Below are 14,221 nucleotides of genomic sequence, written 5' to 3'. Positions count from 1 at the left end.
ACCCTCCTCAGCTGGACATTTTAGACTGATTTGAGAAGACCAGATAGGGAAAGTGCCCAGGGGACCCCCAGGCAGGCCCTCCCTAGGATGGTGTTCAAACCCCATTCAAAACTTTGCAAGATCTGGCTCCAAACTCTCCTTTTCAGGATAACAAAGGCACCCCTGGCACCCCCTTTCCAGCCAGCAGCACTGAGTGGGTGGGATGCAGGTGAGCTCCTGGGGCCTCCTTACATAAAGCTTCCTAGGATAAACTCCAATTTAAACTTTCCAGGGCACACCTTGACCTGTGTGGCTTAGTTGGTCAGAATGTCCTCCCCTACACCAAGAGGTGGTGGGTTCGATTCCCAGTCAGGGCACATGCCCATGTTTCAGGTTCAACCCCCAGTCCAGGCGTTTGTGGGAGGTGGCAGATCAATGTTTCTCTCTCCCCCTCCCTAAAAACCAGTCAATCCAATCAATCAATCAATCTAGTTTTCCAGGCATTTTCACCCCCTCCATTTCAGACATTTTTGCTTGAACTTTTGATTAATTAAAAACCCACAGATGCCCAAATACAGGGTGGCAAAAGTAGGTTTACAGTTGTTTGTGTGGAAAATAATGCGATAATTAATAAACTCTGTGTTTCACATATTCACAACTATAAACCTGCCTTTGCCCCACCCTAAAGAAACCTGAAGATGCTCACTGGCCCAGCCCCCCAAGTCTCTCCTAGAACTCCTCCCACCTGCAGGTAGAGGCAGACACTGGTGTTCACCTGTTGATCATAGTTAAAATATGGGACCAGCCTCATGTCCACTGACAGGACAGGAGAAAGCAACTTGGAGGAGTTGCTTTCCAGGTCCCCAGGTCCAGACAGCAAAAACATACAAGTGGAATTAGAGAAGCAAGCTGCAGAACACTCAGCAAAAACCCTTTACAGAGTGTTTGAGAATGTTACATAAGCAGGACCTATTTTCAGCTCCATCCACAGGTGCTTAGCCCCAGGTAGGGTCCCTCTGAGTGGGGGAGGGAGGGTAACGATGTGAGAGGGGGTCTAGAGTAAGGGGTGGGCTTCTCGGGCCCTGGGCTGAGGAAGAGGGGACAGTCAGTGGGGACCCAAAGGGAGGGAGGAGGAAGCAGAGGCTGGGCACTTCCCAAGGAGGAAGTGATGGTGCCAGAGGATTTTCCCCAGGTGTGGCCAGAGGTATAAAGGGCGCTGCCAGCTGGCCACGGCCAGGCCTGCCACCTGGTGCACCCCAGGACCGCAGCCAGGTGTGCTTGGGACTGTCGCCAGGCACACACCAGCTGCTCAGCGCCCAGCCGCCACCACCACCGCCACCCAAAAGATGGTGAGCCGCCTTGCCTCTCCCCACACCCCCACCTGGAAGGTGCCATCTGGCCCAGGACTGGCAGTTCCCTACGCTCCGAGCTAATGATGTTGGGATGGGGTCCAGGAAGCCTCCCAAATCTGGGGCAGGAGGGAGCCAGGGCCCAGGAGGAGCTCTGGTTCACTGGGGAGTTTGAGGGACTAGCCCCTCTGGGCCTCAGTTTCCTCAACTATAGAGAGTGGGCTATACCCCATCTTTCCACAGGGAACAGGGCAAGCTGGGGTGGAAGGGAGGTGCCTTCTTCACTGGGCACCCCCTAACCACACACCACGTGTTTCAGCAGCTCCTCCCCGGCCTTCTGCTTCTGATTTGGCTATCTGCCAGCCTGGCTCACCAAGGCTCCCCATTCTGGGGAGGCCCCCACATCCACACCCATGGGACCCCACGCTGCTACTCAGCCGAAGAGCTCTCCTTGGGCCGGGCCCCCGCACACCTGCTGGTTCGAGCTGCCAAGTGGGAGCAGACTTTGCCTGTAGCCCTGGTGTCTAGCCTGGAGGCAGTGGGCCACAGGAGGTGGCAGAAGGGGCCCTCAGGTGGGACCCAGTGTCCGGTGCTGCAGCCTGAGGAAGTGCTGGAAGCCGACATCCACCAGCGCTCCATCTCCCCCTGGAGATACCGGTGAGGGCTGTGGGGCTCCCTGGGCACTAGGATCCCCTCTGTGTGATGTTGGGCTGCTCCCTCCCCTTTCTGGGCACTGGCTTCCTGATGAGCTCTCTGAGTCTCAGTGTTTCACCAGTTAAATGGGATAAGCATCCTGATCTCCCTCCAGCCAGTCCCCTGCCCCAGAGGGTGAGGCTCCATCAAATCAGCTCCTCCTTGCTACTGTTGTCTCTGAGACCTTAGCCCAGACCTTGGGTACCAGGGTCCCCTGGGAAAGTACTGGGGCCCCCATTTGAGCCCCTGCAGGGGTTGGACTGGGCTCAGAGGGCAGGAGGGCTCCTGGAAGCCCCCTACCCCAGCTTCTGTGCTCTAAGAGGGTACTGGAGACATGGGCAATCACCACTTATTGAGCACCGACTGCATGCCAGCCCTGTCGACTCCCTGCAGCCTGATGCCTCAGCTCTCACTCAGGCCAGGAGCATCCCTGAGCGTGTAGGGCAGCCATGGGGTATGACAAGGAAGGAGAAACAGGCCTGCTGAGACCCTCAGCAGGGCCTCACCAAGTCTCTCCTTGCAGTGTGGACATGGATGAGAACCGCTACCCACAGAAGCTGGCCGTGGCTGAGTGCCTGTGCAGGGGCTGCATCAGCACCAGGACCGGCCGCGAGACAACAGCTCTCAACTCTGTCCTGCTGCACCAGAGCCTGCTGGTGCTGCGCCGCCAGCCCTGCTCCCGGGACGCAACAGGGGTGCCCACGCCTGGGGCCTTTGCCTTCTACACAGAATCCATCCGAGTGCCCATTGGCTGCACCTGTGTCCTGCCCAGGGTGGTACGGTGACCGCTGGCCTCAGCTGTCCCCCTGTGCTGTGGGCAAGGATTGCCTCCCAGACTGGACAGTGGGGATCTCTCTGGAGAGAGGGCCCCTCCTATTTATGTGTATTTATTGGTTATTTATATGCCCTGGGTGGCCCTGCTTCTGCTCCCAGGGTCCCTGGGCAGGTACCAGGGCTCCAGCCTCTAGTTTGAGGGAACAGTGGAGATTGGGCACTAGAAGGGCCAAGTGATCCTGTGCTAGTCTGCCCCCTCTCAACACTGTTACCCTTTCACACAAACAGTGGACAAGAAGGAACCTTAGTCTTCTTCTAGAACTTCTTAAAACAACAGAAAAGGTGTTCTGATGGCCCCCACCTTCATGGGCCCCCCAAACCCTTCTTCCCACCACCCCTGTATTTCTAAAACAATTATTTATTGTAAATGTAAATATGTCATTAAATTGATAACCCCCAGAGCACAGCATCGGATGGCAGAGACTAGAGTGGAGGCACCCTCCTCACCCTCATTCCTGCTTGGCCCTCACACCCAGGTGGCCCTGCAGGGGCAGCCACAGACCCCAGACTCTGGTGTGCCCAGAAAGGTCTATGCAAGAACCCAAGCACAGCAAGGGCAGGGAACGAGTTTGAATAGAGTGGAGCACAGTGTGCCCTGCTGGACTCCGTGGTTTCCACACCCTGGTGATGATTCTGGGGCCTGGGAGGCCTCACTCCCACAGCCCAGCCATGATGTAGGCAGGCCCTCCTCTCCCAACAGGCCCAGCGTGTGGCCAAACCTATGCAATGACAGTGAACACCCTCTCCACCCCTGGGACATCCTCTCTGCCCCAGTGACAGGTACCTCTGAGGGCAACACCCAAGGGGCATCAGCTCAGGGGGCGCCTTTGTAGCCTGGGTGAGTGCCACCACCTTCAGGTATGAATCATGCTCCCCCAGCCCCAGCAGAAGCCCAGGCAGTTCCAAAGGCCACCTCATGGCCCCAGCACCCCCTTGGGCTTTTGTGCCCCACTGGCCACCTGGCCACCCGGCCTGTGCTCACTGCACAATGCACGTTACTGCTGGAGGCATGTAGTGAAAAGGCCTAGGAGTGCATCCTCAGCAGCTGTGGAAGGGGCCCTGGGCAGTCTGTGATGCACAGGCCCAGTCAGCTCTAAGGGTTGACGTGGGGCTGTGGGGTTTGCAGGACAGTTGTCAGCACCTCCCTGACCACGGATTAACACCTATTGTGTGCAAGTGCCCAGGAAGAGGGGTGACCTTTGTCTTAAACCTGTAAGGACTATGGAATCAGCACATATATTTACTGAGTTTTTATGTGCCGGCACTGAGAATGGAGCAGTGAACAAAATGGACAGATCTCTGCCTGACCACACATGGGTGACTGACAACCACAGAACAAGCAGTATAGTGCTCCATCGTTGGTGACGAAGGAATTAAGGACAGTGATGCAGGGAAGGGGCAGGGCTGCAATTCCAAACAGAGGGTCAGGGAGGCCATGGAGGCCTCCTGAGCAAAGGCCTGGATGGCCAGCCAGGGACCCGTGTTCCAGGCAGAGGGAATAGTCTATGCAAAGGCCCTGAGGGCTGCATGCCTGTGTCTGAGGGTTGAGGGTGGTCAGTGTGGCTGGAGCTGAAGAAGCAGGGAGTAACTATGGGACCAGGGTGTGGAGAGTGTCTGTCCTGGACTGTGGGAGTCTGAGTTCTGAGTAGGTACTCAGAGGGTCAACCACAGTGCTGGAAATGGCCTGCAGGGGACAGGGCAGAGAGGTGACAAGTAGATTTATGAAGACGGAGCCTGATGGGGTGTGGGGGTGCATAAAGGGGTGTCAAGGGAGCCTGAGGTTTTATTGTCCTTCTGGAAGGCTGGAGTGGCTGTTTCCTGGAGCAGGGCTGGTATAGTCCTGGAACACTATAGGACCCCAGTTCTGAAAATAAGATTTGCTGAGAGCAGGGAAAACAGGAGGCAAGGGGTTTAGGGGCCTGTCCAGACTTTGGGGGAGTGGATGCCTGGGGAGAGCCCACTGAAGGAGTTTCCAGGCTGGGAAGTGAGCTGAAGCCAGACAAAGCTTGGGGGCCACAGGGGCTCCCAGCTGGGGAACAGGCAGTGCCCAGGAGGACCACAGCTGGCCCTGTCCTGGGGGTGGGCAGGGGTACAAGTGTCTGGCATGTGTGTTTGTAGCCTCAGGACTGGAGAGGCAAGGGCAGATCTGAAGCCCCCCACAGCTGGCCTGGCCATCCCGGGTGACAGCAAGGTGAAGGGGCACCAAGGTGAAAGTCTACTGGGTCCCCGGGCCCTCCCTTGCTCACCTGCTTCCCCTGTTCACTCAGCTGCTCAGATGGGACTGGGGGCTCCAGAAGGAGAGTCGGCAGGTCCAAGAGGGCTGGTGGGGGACACACTCCCTCCTCCCAGGACTGGGAACTTCATTTCCAGAGTATAAACCCAAGCACGTGGAATTCCAAATACTGTATTTCATGGAATAGAAGATGCTCTGTGATTTCATGTGCCATTGAGAAGATGACAGGCTTCTGGGGATGACACCAAAAGAGGGCCTGTGGTTCCGCTGTGCAGGCAAGGGGGTGCCCTTGGGGTCTGGATGGGTCCCCCCACCAAAAAGCTACACAAGACAGCAGCAACTCAGGGCACCAGTCACACGACCTCATCGGTCACTGGGACAGGGTTTTCGTGGGGGCCGCTGGAGACCCCTGACGCTGCTGCCTGGTCTTCCTCTTCGCTGGGCTTCTTGCGGGCCTCGGCCGGGGGCCGGGGTGGGGGGTTGCTGGGTGGCTGCTTGATGGTATTCCCCCCCTGTGGCCGCTCCTTGGGCTTTGACTCGATGGGAGTCCACTGCTCACCACGGGTGGCCGCCTGCAGAACACAGAGGGGCTGGGCCCTGGGGTCCTCTGGGGTCCAACCTCAACCTGACCTCACCCACCCTTGCACTCTCCCACCCCTACCAGGGTGTAGGGCAGGACCAAGTCTGAATCCAGTAAGACCTGAAGGGACTATGGCTCAGAGAGGTTAAGCAACTGGCCTGAGGCCACACAGCCAGGACCTGGCTCTGCCTGACCCCAAACTGGAGCTATTTCACCAGGTCAGTAGGGGCCCTGCAAGGGGGAGGGGACAAGGAATCCTTGGGTTTCTGAAAGAACCCTGGAGGTCACTTCCAGGTGCACATTCCCAGACTCCCCCCAGGAACAGGACAGGGAGGTCAGGCCAGCATGTCCATTGTGCTGAGTCAAGAGGCCGCCGGGCAGCACAGAGGGTGGGAGAGGCCCAAGAGGGTAACTGGGAGGGCAGGGGCCCACTTAGCCTGGACCCACCCTGGCCTGCAGCCTCCCTGAGGGCACCCAGGCCTGTTGGAGGAGGGGGTCACCACTGTCCCCATCACATGAACAAGGACACAGGCTCCAGGCCTTGGCTCAGCCTGCAGGCAGTTGCAGGGACGAAGGTATCAAGCATCAGCAGGGCTCACCACAGGTGACATCACTCACCAGCAGATAGATGACACTTGCTATGGCCAAGCAGGCTGTGCCCAGGATGGTAGCAAGCAGGAAGCCAGCTGGTACCGACAGTCTGGGGAGGGGGTGGGAGGAAGGGAGACTCAGAAGAGCAGTCAGAGGGTGTGTGCAGGGGATCCAGGTCTTGGGCAAAGGCTGTAAGATCTCAGCACAGCCTGGCCTGTGCTTGAGCATCGACCATGAACCAAGAGGTCACTGGTTCGATTCCCAGTCAGGGCACATGTCTGGGTTGTGGGCTTGATCCCCAGCAGAGGACATGTAGGAGGCAGCGGATCCATGATTCTCTTTCATTGATGTTTCTCTCTCTCTCCCTCTCTCTCTGAAATCAATAAAAACATATTTAAAAAATAAAATCTCAGTACAAAATAGACCATAAGTGTGCTGTCCCCATGACCCTGGACTCAGGGGACACCTGGCCCTGCCAAGGCTGTGCTTTTAAGTTTGGGTCTCTGGAGCTGTCCTCTGCCTTGACTGTACACTTAACAATCTTGGGACCCTTGCTCTTGGCCCCAGCCACCATGCTGGGGGAGGCCCAAGCAGCTGCAGAGGCACGAGGGTGTTCTGGCATCTGCAGTCACCACCAGACACATGCATGAGGCAGAACTGCCCAGCTGAGCCCCATCACCCCAGGACCCTGACTGTTCCTAATTTAAGTTGCTAAGGTTTCAGATGAATTGTTTTGCAGCAAGAGATGACAGGTTTAAAAAAACAGCTGGGCTGAGAGGGACCCGACTTGCTCCAAGGCTCTCCTGAGCCCGAGCAGGTAGGGACTCACCCAAGGTGCAGGAAGGACCGGACGTAGTAATTCCTGGAGAGGGGCCCGAACAACTTCACCACTTTTGTCATGTACTTCTGTCCGCTAGACCAGTTAAGGGAGGGAAGACAGATTGGGTTCTACTCAGCATCCCCCATGGCTCACCCTGCCCCAGAGGCTTCTCTCCTTTCAGGGACCATGAGGCCGTAGCAGCTGCACAGGCAGGCACCAGCCTTGGGTTTGCCTAGAAGGATAAATGGGCTGGTACTGAAGCTTCACAGGGACAGAATCAGGCTCCTGCAGCGCCCCTGGCCAAGTGTCACACCCTTGTAGGTTACACCCAGCCCCTGGGATGAACCCCAGAGCAGGTGGGGGACTCACCATCTCTCCATGGTGGAGCCCTTTTTCCTCTTGCCCCGGGGGTACTCCAGCAGGCAGACGAACACTCCTGCTGCACTGAAGCCACGGTTAAGGAACAGCCCAGCTCAGCCCCTTTGCTGATGAGAAACATCCTCCTGAAGCTACGCAGTGGGGAACAGCCAGGCGGGGCTCAACATGTCTGGCCATTTGGCTGCCTGTCTTGGGTTCCAGAGGGCCTGGAACAGCCAGCCCACAGGGCAGCTGATAAAAGAGGGTAGAGAGGATCCCTGGGGGTGCTGGCACCTCCCACTCCCTGCCAGGTGCCAGACAAGTCACTTCCCTGCTGAGCGTTGGCTTCTAAAACTATAGCTGAGCTTATCCTGCTGAGAGTCTAAGGGGCCCAGGGATGTGAGCAGCACTGCAAACTGTGAAGTGCTGTACCCCCAGAGGCAGTGGAATCTCTATTCCCAGCCCACTAGTGTTGCCACGGGCAGTGCCGCCCGCCCCGTGGGGTCTACAGTGGGAGGATACATGGAGTAGGCGCCGAAGTACCACTGGGTGAACTGGCCAGCAGTGGCCACGATGCCGCCCGTGATGAGGACTGTGGGCAGAGGAGAAGCAGGTTAGTAGAAGCCCCTAAACCATGGGAGAGACATGCCCCCATCCCATCCTTGCAGGGCTGGGGCCCACAGGGGGCCCTAGCCACTTCCCCTTGCGTTCCCCACTCAGGGCCACTACCTTACCACAGAGCTGCCCTGAGTCCGTCAACCCTTTTGGCTAGAAAGGGGACCTAGGCGACTGCAGATACCCACAGATAACGGAGGATGCCTTCCCCTAGGAAGCGGCACGTGAGCTGGGGAGGGGCTGAAGCTGATGGAGCTGAGCCTGTGTCCCTGGAGCTGTTGGAGGGACAGCAGCCTCACAGCCCAGGGCAGGACGAGGGGCCTGGACACTCCTCAGCTCTGTGACCCCATCACTGAGTTTCTGCATTTAAAGACTACAGTGTTGACAGCTGACTTGGGGTCTGCTCTATGGGTGGCCTCTCGTTATTGCATGGTGTTCCTGTTTGTCCCCCTTCCTGTGTTTCAATCTCAGTTTGTCTGATATTGATATTCCTACGCCCTTCTTTGGTTAGGATTTGTCGGCAGTTCCATCCCTTTATTTTCAGCTCTATGTGGTTCTGCTGGACCTTTATCCCCCCAGTAACTTTTTTTTTTTTTGATCCTCACTGGAGGATATTTTTTCTATTGCTTTTCAGAGAGAGTAGAAGTGGGGGAGAGAGAGAGAAAAAGAAACATCGATTTGAGAGAGACACATTGATTGGTTGCCTTCTGCAAGTGCCCCAACCAGGGCAGGGTATTGAGCCTGCAACTGAGGTACATGCCTTTGGCAGGAATTGAACATAGGACCCTTCAGTCCATGGGCTGACGCTCCAACCACTGAGCCAAACCAGCTAGGGCCCCAGTAACTTTTTACTGTGGTAAAATACACATAAAATTTTGTATTTTAGCCATTTTAAAGTAAACAATTCAGTGGCGCTAAGCACCTTCACATTGTTGTGTGTCCATCCCTAGAATTTCTAGCAATATATTGAAGTCTAATTACTACATACAGTATAATATAGAGTCATAAGATTCCCATCATCCCAGAAAGTTCTCTTGTGCCTTGTCAAGTCAGTACTGGAGCTGTAGATCTGGCTTCTTTTGCTCAACAGAAGGTTGTCAAGATCATTCATGTGGTTTGGATGGATTGCTAGCTCATTCTTTTTGTGCAGTTTTCTACTGTATGTACCAAACACAATTTATGTGCTCTTCCGTCTTTGGGAAATTTTGGTTGCTTCCAGTTTTTGGCTATTACAAATAAGCTGATATAGCTGAATTTTTTATATTTTAACCAATTTGATAGTGAATTTAACAGACTTCACCGATTGTGATTGCAGGTAAATGGAACTTTATCTTGTTTTTTCTTTAACAAGTGTTTTTGTTGTTCCTCTGCTGACCTGATTAAACTTTAATTTTAAAATTCCTCTTCCTGAATCACATGTGGGCTTTAGAATGTTTAACTTCAATCTCACCCCCAAATTAGCCATTATTATTAATTATTTACAGTCAATTAATTAATTAATTACAGACTTAGTCACCAATGTCTTCATTCTTGCATGTCCTTTCTTTGGGATTGATTTAATTTCCCTCTTGCTGAAGTACATTCTTTAGTAGATCTTTCTGTGAGGGTCTATTAGCAGCAACTTTCTGGATACCTGAAAATGCCCTCATTCTGGAATAACAGTTTATCTGGATACTGAATTCATGTTTTTGTCTCAACACCAAAGATATTATTCCGTTGTCTTCTGGCATCTATTATTGATGAAGAGAAGTCTTTTGAAATCAGTCCGATACTAATCCATTTTATTCTCTGGTAAATTTTAAGACATTCTTTAATGGTCTGTATTTTCATTACAATGTATCCAAGAAGGAATTTAAACAAATCCCTTTATTCTGTAAGGAACTTTGTTTTCTCATCAAGTTCTGGAATTTCTTACCCATTATCCCTTTTGCGTTGCCTCCTTCCATTCTATTCTCTCCTCTGGAACTACTATTATATAGATGTTGGGTCTTCTTGTACTACTGTATATGACTCAACTTCTCTCAGCTACATTCTGTGGTTTCCTCAGATCCATCTTCCATGTCACTAATTCTCTCTTCATCTCTGTATAGTGTTTAATTCAACCATTAACCTTTAATGACTTTATATTTTAATTTTGGACATCCTATATTAGTCATTTTTTGCATTGTCCTGTATAATCTATTCTTTTATCTCCTTAAACAGTTTTAAACATATTCACAGGTTTAAAGATGTACCCATATCCTCAAGTCTCTTTCTAATGGCACTAGAAGTTCTGGTTCTAAGGAGGTCCTTCTCCGATTTATGGTGTCTGCTTCCTCAAATGGTGGGCATGTTTGTGAGCTGCGCCCAGCAGGGCTTGTCTTCCTGTGGCAGTCTGTGTGCTCTGGTTGAGGAAATACCCTTACAGAAGTTTCACATTTGCCTCTGTCAGGGCCTATGGGCTTCTCCAGTCCTGGATCAAGTTTATCTGAATTTCTTGGCCAGTGGTCCTTGTTGCACAGGGTAGGGTTTAGCCTTCACCCCATGCACAGCACAGGCCTGAGTTTCTGGGGTTTTTGTCTTGTTCATGACTTTCTTCACCAAGTGACAAGCTTCCTTGGATAAGATAGTTTTCTAGTCTGTTTCTTGTACAGGCAGCCTTCCCTGGCTCTCGCCTGAAGTATGCAGCTCTATTTCAGCCCTTTTGTTACAGAGGCCCCAAAATCCCACTTGATAAAAGCCTAAGCTCCTGTTGGTCCCAATTCCCCAGGTGCCCCTTCCTTCCGCCCCAGCCCACCACCTTGAAACCTCACTGTGCTTTTGCTGCCAGCAGATTTCCTATCCTTGGAGTTGGGATCAGCTATGTAATAACTCTTTTGGTTTGCTCATCAGCACTTCTGTGAGTTGGAAGAGGGAAGGGTGGTCTCCCCACCTGTTCTGTCAGCAGGTGGTCTACTTGTCTTTGGGGGTATCATTTTCTCATTCTGAGCCTCAGTTTTGTTGCCTGCCATCAGCAAAACGGGTACAAAGACACCACTGGTTGGCCAGGGAGGCATGAGGGCTGACAGCACTGCTGTGTACTGGGACTCTTACAGGTGCAGGGAACTAGACAAATAAGGCCTGAGCTCTCATGGGCTTATGGTCTCAGAAGGGGACAGAAATAAACATCAGAGTGGTGAACTAGAACAGAGGACTGTGACAGGGATGTCTAGGTGCTCTGGAAAGACTTCTCTGAGTAGGTGATATTTGAGCTGAGAAATAAATGGAGGAGCCAGTCACAGATGCTTCAGAAAGAAGGAAGTGCTTCTGTAAAGGCCCTGGGGTACACCCAGGATATCCAGGAACAGGAAGGAGGCCTCTACAGCTGAAGTGACAGTGAAGGGAGAGGGCAGGGCAGAACAATCAGAAACTGGCTTTTATTCTTCACAATCCACTGCAGTATTTCCAGCAGGAGGTGACATGGTCTGATTAGATGGGATTTTCTGCAATAAAAAAGCCTGTTGGATGCACCTGCTAGTAGGGCCTAGCCAGGCCTGAGCAGTCCCAGATGGCAACAGTTTACTCTGAGACAGGAAAAAAAGTAAGAGGAGGAACTCAGAGGGGAAGGGCCCTGGGAGGCCTTCCAACAAACTGCCTCATTTGGGGGTGGAGGAAATGGAGCCATAGCTTGTAAGTTCTCTAGGACTCGACTTCACTGTCTATGAAGTGGACGTAAGAACAGCACCGGCCTCACAACACTGTGAAGGTTAGCTAAGGTAAAGGGACAGCCTGCACACAGTGGGCAGGCCATGAATGGGAACACTGGGAGGGTCACTATGCACTCACTGGGACTAGAACCCAGGCTTCTCAGAGAACTCCCAGTTTGGTGCCCTCTGTCACTTTCTATTTCCTGGGGGTGGGGAACTGTGGGAGAAAGGGAGGCTGGTCTGCAGCAGTCTAAGGCCTCACAGCCTGTGGCAGGCAAGGGGCCAGCCTGGGGACAGCTCTGAGGAGAAGAGTGATCTGACTCACTGAGTTCTCAGTTAGTCTAAGTATAAAAAGGGGAATTGACCTGCCTGGACACAGAACAGACCACTGGACCTCATGCCCCAAAGCTGCCCACACCAAAACGTGATCTTCCAGTTCAGAGCCACAGGGACTTCATTTATATCTACTCCCTTCCCTCCCAGACCTCTGCTAGGCTCGAGCACCCAGCTGGGGGGGGGGGGGGGGGGTGTCGCTGGATGGGTTTCAGGGGAATGGTGGTGGGCTGGGACCCTCCTCATCACCACATTCCCCACAGTTTTCCTACCCACCCACTCCCACTGGGTGCAGGTCCTTCCTGAGAATGGCAGGTCCCCAGAGGCGGGCAGAGTCTCTGGGCAGCTTCCTCTTGCCTCAGACCCTGCCTGGGCCTCAGCCTCCCCTTCTAAGAGGTTCCCCTTCCCAGTACAGCACAGGCTCAGGGTGACTGGGGGAAGCAGTCTCTGGAGGTGGAACTGGGAGGGGTCCCTCTGGACAGTTTTAGATGTCCTGTGAGAACTCGGAGCTGGGGAGGGTGTCCCTGGCGACCCCTGGGCATAAGCCCTAGCGCAGGAGGGGTAGCGGGAGCAGGGAGTCCCGCCCAGTTTTCCCAATTTTGGAGGGCGTGACTCCGGAAACCCCCAGGGCTGCAACTTCCTCTATCTGTCTGAGGTCCGGGCGGGGTGGAGAGGTGAAGAGGGGACAGCAGAGGGGGGAGGGGACGGGGGCACGCGGGTCTGCAGGGGCAGGGGGGGTCTCCGGACAACCTCCGCAGCCCAAGGTCTCTCAGCGCCCGGCCGCCTCCAACCCCAGCCCGCCCCAGGTCCACCTCCCCCGAGGTGCAGGTCTCCGGAGGAGTCTCGGGGCCCCCACCTCCAGGCTGCAACTCCCACTCCCGGCCCGCAGCCTGGAGTCTCAGACCCCTCAAGACCCTGACTCCCCCGCCCCGTTTCCAGCCCACCCCATCCCCTGACCCGCAGCCTGGGGTCTGGCTCCCCAACGGCCCCAGCCTGCAGCCTTGAGTCGCTGATGCCCCATGTCCCCGTCTCCAGCCCAGCCCGTTCCTTCCTCGCGGCCGGAGGTCTCGGTGCTCCCCTCCCCGCCCCGGCTCGCCCCGGCGCACTCACTCAGGCCGGACGCCAGCGCCTGCTCGTTGGCCCACATGGCCCACTCGATCTGCCCCATCTCGGCGGCCGACGCGGCTGGGCTCCGCTGCGACACTGAACGCCGCGCTCCCGCCGCCTCCCAGCCCCGGGTTCCGGCACCACCCCGCCCCCTAGGGCGCGGGGCAGCCCCGCCCCGCCGGGCGGAACAGCTTTGCCTCGGGAGTTCCGGCCCCGGCCCCGCCCCCGCCCCGGGAGACCCGCGCGGAGGGCCGAGGGCCTGAGGTTGGTGGGCTCTCAGAAAGCCTGCCCGGCCCCCCAGGCCTACTGGTTTGCAGGTCTGGGGCCCTCGCCTCACCTCCTCCAGCACCGTTGGGCACACCGCGGGCCCCACCCACTTGGATGCTTGCTTGGTGCCTGCCAGCTGCGCCCCCAGTCAACCTGGAGTACTCTTAAGCATTTCTTGGGGGAAATGGGCACCGCGGAAGGGGGAACCCACTGAGGTGGACACCCGCTTCACTAAGCAGCGTCCCCCACAAAATGCTGAATTCCCGCAAGTGCCAACAGGAGCTTCTTAGGAAGGTGTGAGCAGGCCAGGTTCCTAGAGGGGTTTAAAGGTCCAGAGCCTTACCATGCCCACTCAGGAGCTCCCCTCCAGGGAGAAGGGCCTCAGATAAGGAGCCTCCAGGCTGGGGTGGGGGGTACGCAAGGGGACAGGGAGGGAGGCAGCCCCTCCATGGAAGTCAATGTTTGCTACTGACAATGGCAGGCCCAACTCCCACTTCATGACCCTGGGCTAGCCAGATGTGGTAAGCTACCCTCTGTTCATAAGACTAACTTAGGGGAAGGGAACAAAGTGTGCAAAGCTGGGGAAATGCAGAATGTAGGAGTGCTGGGTCCTGTCCCTTTGTCATCTCCCTCCTCTGCCCTCCCCCTAAAGGGTCAGCAGCAGCATCTCACCCCCCTGGAGGACAGACAGGGCACCAGGAGGCAGGTCAAAGAGTGCAGGTATCCACTCTTTCCTACAAGCTGTGCTGAAGCTGGAAAAGTGGGAAGAGTGCAATGACCTGCACACTGTAATTACTC

At 55.0% G+C, this 14,221-nt stretch overlaps 2 protein-coding genes across 3 annotated transcripts; one reads left to right on the top strand and one right to left on the bottom strand.

Moving 5' to 3' along the window:
• The first annotated feature begins 202 nt into the window (after positions 1–202).
• On the top strand, positions 203–3,359 carry IL17C (interleukin 17C). The gene is given in 4 exon segments (XM_087827396.1): positions 203–208; positions 1,572–1,610; positions 1,612–1,985; positions 2,545–3,359. Coding segments are annotated over 4 exon segments (681 nt in total). The 3' UTR covers positions 2,807–3,359.
• Positions 3,360–5,243: 1,884 nt separating this feature from the next.
• CYBA (cytochrome b-245 alpha chain) lies at positions 5,244–13,248 on the bottom strand. 2 transcript variants are annotated; one of them, XM_087827050.1, is made up of 6 exons: positions 13,160–13,248; positions 7,959–8,028; positions 7,449–7,523; positions 7,089–7,172; positions 6,287–6,368; positions 5,244–5,660 (listed from the first exon to the last, which is right to left on the bottom strand). In XM_087827050.1, exons 1-6 carry the CDS (start codon positions 13,215–13,217, stop codon positions 5,442–5,444), a joined length of 588 nt encoding a protein of 195 aa, XP_087683176.1. In that variant the 5' UTR covers positions 13,218–13,248; the 3' UTR covers positions 5,244–5,441. The 2 variants fall into 2 exon arrangements, with proteins under 2 accessions (XP_087683176.1, XP_087683178.1); XM_087827052.1 differs by lacking the exon at positions 7,449–7,523.
• Between the last annotated feature and the right edge of the window lie 973 nt (positions 13,249–14,221).

The sequence above is a fragment of the Miniopterus natalensis genome, chromosome 18 (assembly GCF_054644295.1).
Source record: "Miniopterus natalensis isolate mMinNat1 chromosome 18, mMinNat1.hap1, whole genome shotgun sequence".
Lineage (NCBI taxonomy): Eukaryota > Metazoa > Chordata > Mammalia > Chiroptera > Miniopteridae > Miniopterus > Miniopterus natalensis.
This window is presented reverse-complemented; position numbering and strand designations above follow the sequence as displayed.